The following is an 18,032-nucleotide window of genomic DNA, read 5'->3' as shown; positions in this document are numbered from 1 at the left end:
CCTATAAATGTTAGTATGCAGTTATATTATGTGCATTTAGGAAATAATCCAGGCCGTTTTAAAGCAATCTACTGAGCTGAGAACCAGCTCTTGGGGGAGTCTATTCCACATTTTCCCAGCTCATGCTGTGAAGAAAGCTCTCTGTATTTGGAGCTTAAATCTCTTTTCCTCCAGACATAAAGAGTGCCCCCTTGTCCTCTGTGATAATCCAACACCAAGTTCACTATATGGACCCCTCAAGTATTTGTACATATTCATCATACCCCCCCCCCCCTTAATCTTCAGGAGAGAATACATTTAGTTTTTCTAATCTTTCCTCATAGCTGAGCTTATCCGTGCCTCTTATCAGTTTGGTTGCCCTTCTCTGCACTTTTTCCAGTTCCCCGATATCCTTTTTGAGAAATGGTGCCCAAAAATGAACTGCATTGTGTGGTATACTGGGGCGTTGGATAATCACAAGTGCTCTTTATGTGTCCAGGGTTTTAATCTATTACTAATATCAAGTCTTGAAAGTCTTTTTAATCCTAAAAAATGTTTATTTACTTTTTCATTTGGTGTGTATTGTGTACATAGCGGTTAAACACACCTTCTAAAAGGGTTTTCATTTGCAGTGATGACATAAAAGATAGGCAAGTCCTTAGGGTCATCTACTTACCTGAAATATTAGGGAAAAGTTTGATATTTGCTGCTACAGAAAACTCAAAACTTTTTTTGGCTTCTCTTTGGTCTAGTGCTGTTGTTGTTCAGAATGTTTACTGACCTCATATATATATAGTGCTGAAAATACAAATTTACCCCACAGGGGCCGTATTTTAATGGATACTTGACTGGAAGAAATAACTTCAACGATGTAGATTTAAACCGAAACTTCCCTGATCTAAACATGGTCATGTACTACAATGAGAAGAATGGAGGGCCAACTGATCACCTTTCTCTCCCGGACAACTGGAAGGAGCAGGTAGGTAAAGACATCAATATACAAAGCTGTTACTGAAACAGTATGATTTTTCTGTCAGTATAAATATTAATACCACTTCTCTTTAAAGTTACCAATACAGGGCAAAGCAACAGTCAGTTTACTCCACATCTTTCCAACAGCATATACCCACCTTTCCTTGCTCCACTACTACTCCCTTCAGCCACTGGTATTGGTGAATTAAAAGCTCTGTGTAAGCTCCAAACCATCTTGTCAGAGCTTACATGGATTTACGAACCATCACATGTAGAAATGCTGGGACAATCTGGCTTATGTAACATGGGGGGTGCTCAGTATTTCACTTTACTCCCAGCTAGTAGGGGGTAGGTAAGGTTGATACGCACTGTTGGGGAGTAAGGAGGTTTAATTACTTCTTTACTTCCCTTGCAAGACAGAGGGGGCCACTTTAAATATGTAAACTATATCTAACTGGTGGGCCTGATCTAAAGTACCTATATAGCCTTAAACTTCTTCTTTTCACTCCACAATGTTATATTTTAACTGGTCCCACTCTATTCCAAATGTAAAAGTTGTTTTTCTTGAAGTTAAACATTATTAGTTCTCACTAGCCTTCTTGAATGGGAACTTGATATTATGCAACCTTGTTTGTTCCTTTGCACTTTAATGGGCCAGCCCAACCGAAATCAATATATGAATTTTAATAGAGTTTATGAAGGTGTTCCAATCTTCATGTTGAAATTCCGGTTTTTAGTCTATAACACAGAGGGTGGAAACACCTAAGGCCCCTTGCACATGGGGCCTTACAATGTTCAGCACCGTCCAGTTGCAACCTGCCATAAGCTTTGACAGGCTGCCTGCAGCAGGGCTGGACACTGGACCTATCCTTCCCGAGTGCACCAAAACACTAGAAGGGATGCACTGCTCCTAGACGGACCCCGTGTGCAATGGACCTAAAACTCCAAAGTGGGCTGTACTATATACAGAATTTATGGCTGGGAGATCTCACTAATGGAGTCCTTCAGAGACGTAAGTGTGCCACCCTCCTAGTATAGGTGCTAGATGTAAATAGTAAGATTAGTGTAGCTTGCCCCTCCGCCTAACGGTGGGGCTAGAGGCAAATGTGTCTTCAGCATGTCTGCTTACCACAATGCAGCAATTCATTAGTTAGAACTTCTCCTGGTGTTCTGGTGCTGATGAGTTTGCGTGGGCTCTTCCTGCCTTCTAGAAACATGTAGAGCTTTCTGGAACATGGGTGGAAGCTAGGCAAATAGACAGTATTATTGTGTATGCAGTCTTGGCCATTTACAGGGGAGTTTCCTCTAGAGCATGCTGCGATTGGCCTATGTATTCAGAGAACACCTGAGCTCTGGGTCCTTCCCGGAGAGTGGAGTGCACCAGCCAGGGGTGAGGCAGGCTTGCTTCCCCTGGCACCTGTTGCCATGCGGCCTCAGGTGGGCAATCTGAGGGCCTGAAGCTAAAATGGCGGAGTGACCCTGGTGCTTCTAAAGAGCTGACTGAAGGGGAGCCATGCCTGAGAGGATCTGTTTGCAATTCCTGTGAGTACAAACAAAAGATCTAGAGGCCTGTTCTTTTGGCTACCCCTTTGTCCTCGTACAGTCAACCAAGAGTCCAACTAAAAAGATCACTGGCTAGTGATCTGAAGAGCATTGTCTACCTGTACTTCACTACAAGAGACTTTGCTCATACTCTTTATTTCTGCACTGCTACACAAGTCTGCCATCTGCTCCCAGCAAGGGACTTCACCTACTGTTCAGTTCTAGATCAGCTAGAGTCCTCAATCTGTGCATAGTTTTGTTCTGGAGTACCCTACTGCAAATCCTCTACCCTATCCAAGTTCATACAAAATAAAACTACAAAACACTATCCCTTAGACTGGTCTTTGACTCCATCGAGCTAAAGTGTGTGTACCTGGCTGCAGAATATACCTTGTACCTGGCTGCCAGTGAAGAAGTAAGGACTACCTGGGTATAACTCAAGTGGCTCCTATGGAGGTAGCGCTACACTAGAAGCATGGTTCAGCCCACCAAAATCTATTTAAAGATATCACCTTTGGGTGAACTAAACCCTTAAAATAAATAAGAGATTTTTGACATAAAAAACAAATGGATGTTTCCTGTTATGGTGCTTCTATCAGTTAATTTAGGAAAAGCCAAGTAATTCAGTTTACAGTTAATCAGGAGAGCGTCTAAAAGTCTTTCAAGTTGTCCACTTTGTTCCCCATAAATCAGTGAGTTTTGACGTTCCTGGCCAACTACGTCAGCTCTCGGTGCTGTTTAAGGTGAATCTTTTGGCAGACAGAAGTATTTTGCCTTGTTAGAAAGAACTGATAGAAAATACAAGCTGGATAAAATAATTACAGCTGAACATTGAGCAGGGCCCACCTCTGGCCTACCCGTCAACAAGTTCAAAAGCCCTAATTAAAACCCACATCTAAATTAAAAACAGCAGAATGTTTAAGTGTAAGTCTAAGGGAAAAGCTAAACATAGACGTGTCCTACCTGGCAGAAAATGTGTAAATCTTTTGCACCAGATTTCGAATTTAGAAACGAACTCATGACCATTTACGGTCCTCCACTGCAGTAAGAGCAATGCAGCTTGTTCAAGGTCGGTGATTGGATAGTGAAGGGACAGCTTCTCACTTATGAGGTCATCTTTGTGCTCTTTTTTAATCAGCAATCTCAATTTTAAAAATTCTCCACACTACGCAATTGAATTCTCCGCACTGTGCAAACAAGGTTGTGGAAGATAAATGGGTTGGGTATACCCACGTTATGGAGTGCGTTTATAAACAGGAATACATATAGATAAATAAATGAATGCGGAACGGTGGTTATACTGCCTCCAACCTACCGCTAGGGTAAGGAGTGAATGGGGTTAAAAAGTGTTGGTATAAATGTTTACGGAAGAAAAAAAAAAAGTTTTGGTATGTGGCGCTACCACCGTGCACAAACCTATGTGATTATTTTGCACAATTAGGTTTGTGCACGGTGGTAGCGCCACATACCAACACTTTTTAACCCCAAGGTTGTGGAAGAATTTCTTCTCTGTCAAAGATAATTGAGCCACACTGTAATTCTTATTCCTGAAGGTTTGTTGTCTAATGGTAGAACTGCAAGGTCTCTTGGCATGGTTTTAGGGAAAATGGTAGAGATAAGTCTAGAAACCCAGTCTACAGGACCAAGAGATGTGGGATTTAATGCTGGCTTCTTCACAACATCTGTTATAGTAGAAACCTAGTTAATTAAGCAACTCCTTGCCTCCTATATTTGTCGAACAGTTTGTAGACATAGTTATTGGTTCTGTTTATGCCTAGGGTGGGTGGTGCATGTTTGCACCCCACATTTGGCTTTTTCGGTTTATTTTTTTTTATTTATAAAAAATATTTAATATTAAATTTCAATTAATATTAATATTACATTTAATCCTAATATTTAAAAATGTAAAATCAAGGAAAAAGGGGGACTCTTTCTTAATTGCATTAAGATAAACTTCAGAACCTCAGAACCTCAAGGTCATGCAATTTCCAGAGGGTTTAGGGAAACCATTCTTTATTTTAGGTTGGATTAAAAGTAATTTTTTTTTGTCCTTGGGACCATTGCCACCAGGAATTGAAGTGTAGGAAAATCCACATTTTTAGAGTTGTCACCAGAATGGAAATAAAGGCTATACTGTGGTGGATTTAATAAAGGCAAATGAACTGTGCACACTGCAAGTGCAGTTGCTCCAGAGCTTAGTAAATGGAATAAAGCTTCACTTTGCAAAGAATTCCCAATCACACGCAAGGAAAAAACAGAATTATTACTTGCACATGATTGGATGATGGAAGTCAACAGAGCTTCACCACATTTACTAAGCACTGGGGCAACTGCACTTGCAAAATGCACAGTCTATTTGCCTTTAGTAAACCTCCCTTAAAGTATCTTTCAATGGCAACAACTGTCTAAAAGGGCATTTCCTTTGTTTGGGAGAGATCTCCTCTCACTTACTGTCATGTCTACAGGACAGGAAGTAAGATGAGATCTCCCCAAGGGTACACAGATGGCAAGAAAACTTGAGTGGGGTTTTAACCCTTGACTTCTCAATCCAAAATGAAAGAAATGTTTTGGCTTGAGTTATACTTTATTTAAGCTTTAGCATCTACCAGAAAGTAACACGTGAATTAGGACTAATCTGTTACTTTTTAGTTACATGGTTCAAAGGTTTATGTATTACATTAATAATTAGCTTTCATTAATATTATTCATGTTGCAGATAATTCTATCTGATCTTTCACAGGTGGAGCCGGAAACACAAGCCGTAATTAACTGGATTGAAAGCCACAACTTTGTGCTTTCTGCAAACCTCCACGGTGGAGCTGTTGTAGCTAATTATCCATTTGATAAAAGTAAAGATCTTCGGGTCAGAGGTTACCGCCGCACCGCAAGCTATTCTGCTACCCCAGATGATAAACTGTTTAAAGCAGTAAGTCATATCATATTATCCTACTCTAAAGCTGGTTATTGGTCTTTACTTACAAATAGTAGATACATCATAGTGGCAGATGGTCCTCTACACAGAAACAGTGCACAGTAGGAACAATGAGGAATCGGCAAGACATTCCCATCCCAGCTGACTACCTTCTTCATATAAAACCATTTTCCAGACTATTGTTTCTGGCCCACACCAGGTATAGCTATTGAAAAAGAAAAGATACAGGGGAATCTGGCATTGTCCATACAGATATATGTGTATAGCCAGCAATAGGTATGCCCTAGGTTGAGTGACCAGGTTAAATACAGCAGGTAATAAGTCAAAATCTCACAAAAGGTAGGGGAAATCCTCTCTTAAATAGTTCCTATTAAATCACCTGTACTGTCCTTATTGAAAATGTAACCCTTTATCTTCTGAACTGTTGACAACTGTAAAAAATGTTTCATCATTGTCTACTCCAGTCAGAGGCGTAACTAGAACCTTCAGGGCCCTGGTGCAAGAAACCAAGAAGGGCCCCCTGACCTCCGGTCCTCGGTCCTTCCCTCCAAGCCCAGAGCCCTTCCCACTGGTCCCAGGAACCTTTATGGTGTCGCAGTGGATCCCTTGCACATGTTGTGCAGCGGACCTCCTTCCTGCAGTCTTGGGCCCCGCCATGGTGGTGGAAGGCCAGGGCCTAGTCGCAAGTGCCACCTTTGCATCCCTGGTAGTTCCGCCAGTGGTGTCAATGTCGACTGTGAATAGTGTCAGTCAGGAGAGCAGTGGATGTGGTCAGTAGAGCAGTGGACATGGTCAGTAGAGCAGTGGACATGGTTAGTAGAGCAGTGGACATGGTCAGTATGGCATTGGACATGGTCAGTATGGCAGTAGACGTTGTCAATATGGCAGTAAATGTGGTCAGTTGGGCAGTGGACATGGTCAATATGGCAGTGGACATGGTCAGTAGGGAAGTGGACATGGTCAGTATGGTAGTAGACATAGTCAGTAGGACAGTAGACATTGTCAGTAGGGCAGTGGACATGGTTAGTATGGCAGTGGAAAGGTCAGTATGGCAGTGGACATGGTCAGTAGGGCAGTAGACATGGTCAGTAGGGCAGTAGACATGGTCAGTAGAGCAGTAGACATGGTCAGTATGGCAGTGGAAAGGTCACTATGGCAGAAGACATGGTCAGTAGGGCAGTAGACATAGTCAGTAGGACAGTAGACATTGTCAGTAGGGCAGTAGACATGGTTAGTATGGCAGTGGAAAGGTCAGTATGGCAGTAGACATGGTGAGTAGGGCAGTAGACATGGTCAGTAGGGCAGTAGACATGGTCAGTATGGCAGTGGAAAGGTCACTATGGCAGAAGACATGGTCAGTAGGGCAGTAGACATAGTCAGTAGGGCAGTAGACATGGTCATTAGAGCAGTGGACGTGGTCAGTATGGCAGTGGACGTGGTCAGTATGGCAGTGGTTGGGGCCAGAAGTTTTAAATTTTTGTTATTTTTTCTTTTTTTTTTATTATTTTTTACCATTTTATTTTACATTTTTATTTTTTTGTTTTTACAATTTTATTTTTAATTTTTTTTACAACTTTTTAGGAACTCCATTTTTGGAGCTTTACTGAGATATCAGGGGGAGAGGGGATGCCGGTAGTGCTGTGGGGGAGCGGGGGATTTTGAGCTCCTCGTTCTCCACCAACATCCTCCCACTAAACTTGCCACACACAGTTACTGTACACCTTCTGTATTAGGGTGCCTCAATCTGGGTGACGGAGCACATGGGGCACCTTCAGAAGGGGGGGCGGTGTGATGGGGATGGGGGAGCGTGGAGGACAGTATGAGGGGGCAGTGTGATTTTAGGGGGTCGGTGTGTTGGGAGGGGCCAATGCGGCTGGAGGGTGGGGCAGTGTGACCGGAGAGAAGCAATGTGATGGGAAGGGGGCAGTGTGATGGGAGGGGGGGCAGTGAAGGGCAGTATGGGGGGGCAGTGTGACAGGAAGGGGCAGTATAGGGGGACAGCATGAAGGAGGGGGGCAGTGGAGGGCAGTATGGGGGGACAGCATGATGGGAGGGGGCAGTGGAGGGCAGTATAGGGGACAGTGTGCCAGGGGGGCAGCATGATGGGAAGGGGATAGCATGGTGGGAGGGAGGCAGTGGAGGGAAGTATAGGGGGACAGTGTGCCAGTATGGGGGGGCAGCATGATGGAAGGGGGACAGCATGATGGGAGGGGGGCAGTGGAGGGCAGTATAGGGGGACAGTGTGCCAGGAGGAGGTAGTGGAGGGCAGTATAGGGGGTCAGTGTGCCAGGAGGAGGTAGTGGAGGGCAGTATAGGGGGTCAGTGTGTCAGGAGGGGGCATTGGAGGGCAGTATAGGGGGACAGTATGCCAGGAGGGGGCAGTGGAGAGCAGTATAGGGGGACAGTGTGCCAGGAGGGGGCAGTATAGGGGGACAGTGTGCCAGGTGGGGTCAGTATAGGGGGACAGTGTGCCAGGTGGGGGCAGTATAGGGGGACAGTGTGCCAGGTGGGGGCAGTATAGGGGGACAGTGTACCAGGTGGGGGCAGTATAGGGGGACAGTGTGCCAGGTAGGGGCAGTATAGGGGGACAGTGTGCCAGGTGGGGGCCGTATAGGGGGACAGTGTGCCAGGTGGGGGCAGTATGGGGGGACAGTGTGCCAGGTGGGGGCAGTATAGGGGGACAGTGTGCCAGGTGGGGGCAGTATAGGGGGACAGTGTGTCAGGTGGGGGCAGTATAGGGGGACAGTGTGCCAGGTGGGGGCAGTATAGGGGGACAGTGTGCCAGGTGGGGGCAGTATGGGGGGACAGTGTGCCAGGTGGGGGCAGTATAGGGGGACAGTGTGCCAGGTGGGGGCAGTATAGGGGGACAGTGTGTCAGGTGGGGGCAGTATGGGGGGACAGTGTGTCAGGTGGGGGCAGTATAGGGGGACAGTGTGCCAGGTGGGGGCAGTATAGGGGGACAGTGTGTCAGGTGGGGGCAGTATAGGGGGACAGTGTGTCAGGTGGGGGAAGTATAGGGGGACAGTGTGCCAGGTGGGGGCAGTATGGGGGGACAGTGTGTCAGGTGGGGGCAGTATAGGGGGACAGTGTGTCAGGTGGGGGCAGTATAGGGGGACAGTGTGTCAGGTGGGGGCAGTATGGGGGGACAGTGTGTCAGGTGGGGGCAGTATGGGGGGACAGTGTGTCAGGTGGGGGCAGTATGGGGGGACAGTGTGTCAGGTGGGGGCAGTATAGGGGGACAGTGTGTCAGATGGGGGCAGTATGGGGGGACAGTGTGTCAGGTGGGGGCAGTATGGGGGGACAGTGTGTCAGGTGGGGGCAGTATAGGGGGACAGTGTGTCAGATGGGGGCAGTATGGGGGGACAGTGTGTCAGGTGGGGGCAGTATGGGGGGACAGTGTGTCAGGTGGGGGCAGTATAGGGGGACAGTGTGCCAGGTAGGGGCAGTATAGGGGGACAGTGTGCCAGGTGGGGGCCGTATAGGGGGACAGTGTGCCAGGTGGGGGCAGTATGGGGGGACAGTGTGCCAGGTGGGGGCAGTATAGGGGGACAGTGTGCCAGGTGGGGGCAGTATAGGGGGACAGTGTGTCAGGTGGGGGCAGTATAGGGGGACAGTGTGCCAGGTGGGGGCAGTATAGGGGGACAGTGTGCCAGGTGGGGGCAGTATGGGGGGACAGTGTGCCAGGTGGGGGCAGTATAGGGGGACAGTGTGCCAGGTGGGGGCAGTATAGGGGGACAGTGTGTCAGGTGGGGGCAGTATGGGGGGACAGTGTGTCAGGTGGGGGCAGTATAGGGGGACAGTGTGCCAGGTGGGGGCAGTATAGGGGGACAGTGTGTCAGGTGGGGGCAGTATAGGGGGACAGTGTGTCAGGTGGGGGAAGTATAGGGGGACAGTGTGCCAGGTGGGGGCAGTATGGGGGGACAGTGTGTCAGGTGGGGGCAGTATAGGGGGACAGTGTGTCAGGTGGGGGCAGTATAGGGGGACAGTGTGTCAGGTGGGGGCAGTATGGGGGGACAGTGTGTCAGGTGGGGGCAGTATGGGGGGACAGTGTGTCAGGTGGGGGCAGTATGGGGGGACAGTGTGTCAGGTGGGGGCAGTATAGGGGGACAGTGTGTCAGATGGGGGCAGTATGGGGGGACAGTGTGTCAGGTGGGGGCAGTATGGGGGGACAGTGTGTCAGGTGGGGGCAGTATAGGGGGACAGTGTGTCAGATGGGGGCAGTATGGGGGGACAGTGTGTCAGGTGGGGGCAGTATGGGGGGACAGTGTGTCAGGTGGGGGCAGTATGGGGGGACAGTGTGTCAGGTGGGGGCAGTATAGGGGGACAGTGTGTCAGGAGGAGAAGAGTGATAGCACGACACCTGGGGCCTCGGGACAGGGCGAATTTCTCCTACCTTGCCCAGTGCTAGGAACAGCCATAAGTCAGTCAAGAAGCGGGAGCCGGAGTCAGGGGGCGGAGCTGGGGGGCGGTCCCAGGTACGGATGACTGCTTATCACCGGCGTCCACCCCTGCCTCACTGCATCAGCCTCCTCTGTTTATTGGAGGATCGGCAGGGCTGAGGGCGGTGCAGGCAGACACAGACTGCTTTTTAGAAGACTAAAATAGCCAGGCAGCCTCCTCTTAGCAACCCCCCGGCCGCTGTAGACACCTCCCCCTCCCTCCCCACGCAGTGCAGCACAACGATCGGGGAGGGCAACCACAATACTAGCCAGAACAGTTAGGCGGACGGACGGGCCCCTCACGCCGCGGCAAGAGAACGGGGGCTGGCGGGCCCCCCCTCAGGTGGCGGAACTCCAGGGCCCGGTCGCAAGCGCGACCGCTGCGACCCTGATAGTTCCGCTACTGACTCCAGTTATGGTGGTCCCCATTACAAATAGAAAGGGTGAATCTCACCAGAGGGGACAAAGAAAGCAAAAAGAAACTGACAGGGGTTCTAACTTTCCCCTACTGTATAAAAAACAAATACAAGGGTGGATTGGAAAGTTTTTAGCCTTGCATTAAAATAGTTTACTTAGATTTTTGAAACCGTCATTTGTCAACATAATCCCATTTCAAGTGTTTGCACTTTGTCCATTGATGTTCTAATGCCATAATTTCAGTTTTGTAAAAGGTTTCTTCCTAGTCTGCAAAAAACTGTGTTTCAGCATGTATAACCTCCTCTGTTAAAGAACATTTGGTTCCACCGAGATGGGTTTAGAGCTTCGGGAAGAGGTAGAAGTCCAAAGGTGCTAAATCTTGTGAATATGGTAGGCGGGGTTATAAATTGAAGCTAAACTGATGAATTGTTGCCATTGAGTCTGTGGAAGTGTGAGGGCGAGCATTGCCCTGGTGGAACATCACACTTTTTGTCAGCATCCCAGGTCTATTGGATTTTATTTCCTCACAAAGTTGGGTTAGCAACTTAGCATAAGATTGTACATTTATAGTCGGGCCATTTGGAAGGAAATCCACCATCAATATGCCTTTCCAATCCCAAATAACAGAGTTCATCACTTTTCCAGCTGACTGTACAGACACAGGTTTCTTCGGAGGTGGTGAAATGTGATGCTTACACAAATGTTTTGATTTATATGTACTTTAAAATACATAAGAGATGATTTACTAAAACCGAAGAGTGCAAACTGTGGAGCAGCTCTGCATAGAAACCAATCAGCTTCCAGGTTCTTTTGTCAAAGCATAATTGAACAAGTTGAAGTTAGAAGTTGACTGGCTCCAGATTTTGCACACTCCAGTTTTAGTAAAAAAAAAAAAAACATAGCATCCTGGGCTGGAGGCCTTTTTGCTTCCTTTAGTTGTTTCAGGGAGTTAATACGAAAGAGGAGATGTTCATGGAGACATGCCTTGTAATAGTAGACCTTCCAATATTAGTGAGGGCTAAGGGGGGCTGCTGCACACAGAAGGCTTTTTATCTTAATGCATAGAATGCAATAAGATATAAAACCTTCTGCCTTTACAATCATTTTAAGGAATCCCTGTCTCTTTGAAGAGCACTGCTCTCTAGTAAATCTACGGAGTATTCCTGTCTGTAATTATAAGAGTTATCCTTCATAAACACAGCTTCCTAGCGGCTGGTCAACTTGGAGATACTTTGTAGAGCTATGACTGTTTTTGACAACTGTTATGCAGGGGTGGACTTTATCTGACATATTTTTAGTTCATCATTAATGGATACATTTTGTGTATTGGTAGACCATGGGAGTGTGTTTTGGAATGGCATCCTTAAACATACATTGTGTAGTGAACAATTGTTGTATAGTGGTTGACCTTCTTTGTCCCAACATATTGTACATGTTACACAATGGTGTACCTTTCTTAACACATGCTGTGTAACAGTTGTCTTTAACCCCCTTAGCGGTAACCCCGAGCGTGACTCGGGGTGTTTTTTTTATGCTAGGATCGGTATCCCCGAGTCACGCTTGGGGTATATGTGCAGAGCCTGCAGCGGGGTTCCTTACCTTCTCCTGGCGATCCAGCGATGATCTCCCATTGCTGTGATCGCCGCCGAGATCCCTGCCGCTTTTTCCGTTGGTCTGATGACTTCCTGGTTCCGTTCCCTGCAGCAGCAATGGTGCATGGGAGCGGAACTGGGAGGGAAATTCAAAAGTTGCACCAACACAAACACATAAAAAGGAGATGATACAGTGTAATCTGAGAGGATTACACTGTATCACCTTAGTATCAGACACAGTGCCCTTTCAGTGCCCCTTGCCATTGTCATTTGTGACAAATAAAAACGTTTGAAAATGGCATAAAAAAAGCGCTGTCCTACAAATGCGCTTTTGGATCAGCTGAGCGACTGCGACAGCGATACGGAGCTGCTCGCAGAACAGAGTGACAGTGAGTCGTGGGGAGATTTGTCATCTGACTCTGACACTGACACTGATCCAGAAAGTGACAACGCCGATGATCCCGCACCTGACCTAAGCCATGTGCGCACTTGGTGCCCTCTAAACAGCGATGCGGACCAGGCAGCGCCCCCGAGATTCCGATTCACTGGATCTCCTTGGATGAAGGTTGATGTGGAGAGTGACAACCCTCTGGCATACCTGAAATTATTTCTTACTGAGGAGGTAATTTTACAAATCGTCACAGAAACCAGCCGCTACCATGAGCAGCAATCCGCTACACTGCGTGCCAGATTTTCCATATCCAGAAAATGGGAATCGCTCAGTAAAGAGGACATCTGGCAGTTTCTGGGACTCATCATCCTTCAGGGGGTGGTGGGGAAACCGCTCCAGAAATGGTATTGGACCACCAATAAGATGCTGGCCACTCCATTTTTTGGCACAGTGATGTCCGAATATCGTTTTTCACTGATCATGAAGAATTTACACTTCGCCAACAACGAAGAGTTTGATGAGGCCACGCATCCTGCGCCAAAACTCAAAAAAATCTGGGAGGTGTGCCAAATGATTGTCACCAACTTCCAGCGGACCTATGTGCCAGAAAGGGATGTCAGTGTGGACAAAAGTCTGATGGCCTACAAGGGACGCCTGAGCTGGATACAATTTATTGCATCCAAAAGAGCGCGGTTTGGCATCAAATTTTATATGCTCTGTGAATCATCCACCGGATATATCTGGAATGCTATCATATACACTGGGAAAGGTACCAAGTTCAATCCCAAGTACAGCGGCTATGGGATGGCCACATCCTCTGTCCTTTCACTGCTGGACCCATTGCTGAACCAGGGATATTGCGTGACAACGGACAATTTTTACACCTCTCCGGAACTTTATGAGGTTTTGCTCCTAAACAAAACTGATCGGTATGGTACTGTTAGGCCAAACCGGCATGATATGCCATCAATGTTTGGCAGGAAAAAACTAAAAAAAGGAGACATGGTTGCCTTTCAAAAGGGTAAAATGATGGCAATGCGGTTTGCGAGACAAAAAGGACGTGTGTCTCATGAGCACCGTGCACAGCACCTCCACTGCCATGGTCCGCACAAAACACGGAACAGATGTGCTGAAGCCGCAAGTCGTGATCGACTATAATCACACAATGGGAGGTGTTGACCGAGCCGATCAGGCAATGACATTTTACCCGGCGATGCGGAAGCAACAGAAAAAGTATTACAAAAAGATTTTCAGGCATCTCCTTGAACAATGCCTTTGGAACGCTTATATCCTTTATAAAGCAAACACTAACATACCTCTTGTTCATTCTGACTTTATCTGGAAGGTGGCTGAGCAGATTTTTGTCAACCACCCGACGCCATCAGTATCTGCAAACAGACCCGGACGACGCGCTGTTGACGTTGGCAATCCAGAACACCTGACAGGCCGTCATTTTGTAGACTTCGTACCGCCAACCGCAAGAAAGTTAGCGCCTACCAGGATGTGCGTCGTTTGCTGTTCCAAGAAGGATGGCAATGGAAGAAAAGTCAGAAAGGAAACAAGGTACTATTGTCCTGGTTGCAACGTCGGACTTTGTCTAGTTCCATGCTTCAAACTGTTTCACACATGTGTATTGAATTTCTTTGTTTGACAAATTTAATTATTTTTCACTGCATTATTGAATAAAATTATATTATTGATTAGATTATAATTCATGTGTTTGTGTTTCAAATTTATCACATCTGGGATGTCTACTAGAGTCTTGTTTTGGTCAGGTTTAAGTAAGTATTTACTAAGAATTGTAGGCCTACAATACATAACGCCAAATTTACATGCAAAAAATTGTACCCCTTTTGGTACATAATTCCTGACATAATCATACCGCCAGGGAGGTTTACAAACACACGTTTTGTAGAGGCTATCCTTCCTAGACTTTTGTTTTAGCATGGCTAACCTATGTAGTGTGGTGGTCGTCTACCCTGAACACAAGTGGAGTATTATGTGCTATTTGTATAGTCAATGACCTTCATAACAGTTTTTTCAGAGACTTGTGTTAATAGTTGACTCTTTTTGACAATGTGCTTAGTTGGTACTTTTAAGGTGACAACTCTTAAGCCTTCAGCTGATATCCAATTTTGTTACGCTTGGCACTTTTGATTATTTAGTTATTGATATTTTCATGCGCTACATTTATTGACATTGTACATCAATATTTCCTGGCTGATGTATGAAATGTTTTTCTCTTTGCAGTTAGCAATGTCTTATTCCTTTGCTCATGGATGGATGCACAGAGAGTTTAATTGTGGGGATTACTTTCCTTATGGCATTACTAATGGAGCTTCTTGGTATTCCCTATCAAAAGGTATGCATCAGTTATACCAATAAAATGTTTTTATGCAAGCATGAACATCTCTGCTTACATTGTGGTCATTTCCTCAGGTGTAGGACTCTGCTTTGGGCTTGGGTGTTTTGCTGGGGCCTCTGATCCTCTGTTCTTATCTGGAAAGGAAGTCATAATTACAGCATATTTTAAAAATGGGGCTTATTGATCCTGGTTCTTTATTAGATTTATTTTGTAACAATAAGAAGGTAAGAGGAACACATTAAGCAAGACAAGCACAAGACAAAAAAGACATTTGGTCATACCATGGAAGCTTTTAAAAAAATATGTATACTGTGTAAAAAGGAGTTTCAGTCAATTCTGCAAAAATTTAATGTCAGCAGCTACAAAAACTGTACAATGGATATAAAAAGTCTACTGTTAAAATGTCAGTTTTCTGTGATGTAAAAAAAAATGAGACAAAGATAAATAATTTCAGAACTTTTCCATGTCCACCTTTTATGTGACCAATAAACTGTAGAACTCAGTTGAAAAACAAACTGAAATATTCATTCGCTATTGTCACACAAATGGGTGGGCTCAGGGCGCACTGCTCTGCGCCCCGGGTCCACCCTTTTCTGAATTTTTTTTTCCTAAAATTAAAATGATGTTCTTTGGCGGACCGGTACCATTGGATCCACGGACCGGTACCGGTCCGCGGCCTGGGGGTTGGGGATCACTGGTGTAGAATGTGCTTCACTCTCGTGGTGTAAAATCTGCTTACCTACTCACCTGTTGTAGTATAGAATGTGCAGCCCTCTCGTATGCAGAATGTGTTCACCTCTAGGGGTGTGAAACATACTCACCCCTCGTAGCATAGGTTCTGCTCACCTATGGTGGTTTAGAATGTGATCACCTCAAATATGAACACCAATAGTAGGGCAGAATGTGCTCATCTTTTGTAGTGTAGAATGTAGTCCTCTCTAGTAGTGTAGAGGGTGCTCCCCTCTTGAAGTGTAGAATATGTTCCCCTCTAGAAGTGTAGAAGGTGCTCCTCTCTAGTAGTGTAGAAGGTACTCCCCTCTAGTAGTTTAGAAGGTTCTCCCCTCTAGTAGTGAAGTAGGTGCTCCCCTCTAGTAGTGTAGAAAGTGTTCCTCCCTTGTAGTGTAGAAGGTGCTCCCCTCTAGTAGTGAAGAAGGTGCTCCCCTCTAGTAGTGAAGAAGGTGTTCTCCTCTATTAGTGTAGAATGTGTTCTCCTCTAGTAGTGTAGAAAGTGTTCTCCTCTAGTAGTGTAGAATGTGTTCTCCTCTAGTAGTGTAGAATGTGTTCTCCTCTAGTAGTGTAGAATATGTTCTCCTCTCCACCTTTGTTCCGGCGAGGCTCCCTTTAAAATTATGGACAATCTCGTGGCACCCCATTCTAAAATGTAAAAAAAAAATATTTGAAGCTTTACACAATGTACCAACATCCACATGTAGGACATCCAACATTAGAGGTGATTTATTCTTCCAAAGAAAATATATTTTTCTACACTGGTACTGACTAGTAAACCAATGTTTCTCTTTTCCCTCAGTTTCTCTCCATCAGTCAGCTAATTGTCATCTTCAGTAGAATATGCTAACTTTAGAACTTTATGAAATCTGTTCTGCGCCATAAACAGAATGTCAAACACTGATGAAAACTCAGGTTTTTTTTTTAAAAACACTTTCAGTTTTATTCAAACGTTTCTAAATGTATAGCTGTTGGTTATGTTTGCCTTCCTGTAATAATTAAGCATATCCAAGCCGGATGGATTGTTTGAGGTCATGGAAGGCTAAACCAACCAAAATGCCTAAAATAGTTAATGAGATTATTTCTGGGAGTAACTGGCTACAGACATTTTACATTCCTGGGCTGGTGACACCACTGAGAACATAACACACAACATTCCACTTCATTAATTATGCCGTTACATTACAATCGACATCTTTGTTTTATTATTGGGCCATTCACGTTTGAATCACTGAGTGTGTTTGTGTATTAAGATGTTATTAATTGACCTTATATGTTAGAATTGTGCTCAATACATTAGTGAGGAATTGTAGAGAGAATTAACCTTTTACCTCCACTGGAGAATGTTTATATTGGCATGTGGACCAACTACTGTCACCTACATTTGGGCTGCAGAATAATGAGCTGGATTGTCTAATAAGAGTACCAAAGAGAAATGACCAGTCAGTGGCCGATGCAGTGACCAATCAAATTCCACTTTTCACTTGATTAGAAGAGCAGAAAAAAGAAAAGGAAAAAAAAAAAAGATACAGTATATGGTGGATGGCATTTTTTATGTATGTTACTAAATTTACCCTTGTTGAAGTTGAAATACACATACTGTATGTGAACTGTCTTATCGTCCAAATTACCGTATATACTCGAGTATAAGCTGATCGGAATATAAGCCGAGGCACCAAATTTTACCACAAAAAACTGGGGAAACGTATTGACTCGAGTACAAGTCTAGGGTGGTAAATGCAGCAGCTACTGGACCGAACTGGACCACCACGAGACCCAAAACAGGGGCTGCAGGCATGGTGTAGGGGCTGCGGACATGGTACAGGAGATGCAGGGCTGTGGGCATGGTACAGGTGATGCAGGGCTGTGGGCATGGTACAGGAGATGGTACAGGCATGGTACAGGAGATGGTACAGACATGGCACTGGAGATGGTTCAGGCATGGCACAGGAGATGGTTCAGGCATGGCACAGGAGATGGTTCAGGCATGGTACAGGAGATGGTACAGGCATGGCACAGGAGATGGTTCAGGCATGGCACAGGTAATGGTACAGGCATGGTACAGGAGATGGTACAGGCATGGCACAGGAGATGGTTCAGGCATGGCACAGGAGATGCCTCAGGCATGGCACAGGAGATGGTACAGGTATAGCACAGGAGATGGTACAGGCATGGCACAGGGGATGGTACAGGCATGGCACAGATGGTACAGGCATGGCACAGATGGTACAGGCATGGCAGAGATGGTACAGGCATGGTACAGGAGATGCAGTGCTGCGGGCATGGTACAGCAGAATATCCTGTACCATGCCCGCAGCACTCCATCTCTTGAGGAAATGCAGGGGCTGCAGAGGAGTCTGACCTACCTGTCGGTGAGGCGGCTTACATTTAAAAATGGCGCCGCCTGGTGCCAACACGTCACCGTGCATGCGCCGTCTGCCCGGGAACAGCCAAACATGTACGGGCTTTCCCGAGCGGCGGCGGCGCATGTGCAGGGAAAAGGTAAGTTATACCGTGACTCGAGTATAAGCCGAGGGGGGCTTTTTCAACATAAAAAAAAAAACATGCCGAAAAAGTCGGCTTATACTCGAGTATATACGGTATTTATAATTCTAATTCTGTCACTTTTGGGATTCATACACCTCTGCCAGATAGCACAGCTGGGAGGATGACAACA

At 45.9% G+C, this 18,032-nt stretch overlaps 1 protein-coding gene across 1 annotated transcript in view; it reads left to right on the top strand.

The window, feature by feature from the left end:
- The window catches only part of CPN1 (carboxypeptidase N subunit 1), a 78,113-nt gene that overhangs the window by 43,765 nt on the left and 16,316 nt on the right, over nt 1–18,032 (top strand). Inside the window, exons 3-5 of the mRNA XM_082267565.1 lie at nt 803–958; nt 5,234–5,419; nt 14,515–14,626. Of these exons, the coding sequence (XP_082123691.1) occupies nt 803–958; nt 5,234–5,419; nt 14,515–14,626 (454 nt within the window). The remainder of the gene's footprint in view (nt 1–802; nt 959–5,233; nt 5,420–14,514; nt 14,627–18,032) is intronic.

The sequence above is a fragment of the Pelophylax lessonae genome, assembly GCF_965119305.1.
Source record: "Pelophylax lessonae genome assembly, chromosome: 9".
Lineage (NCBI taxonomy): Eukaryota > Metazoa > Chordata > Amphibia > Anura > Ranidae > Pelophylax > Pelophylax lessonae.
This window is presented reverse-complemented; position numbering and strand designations above follow the sequence as displayed.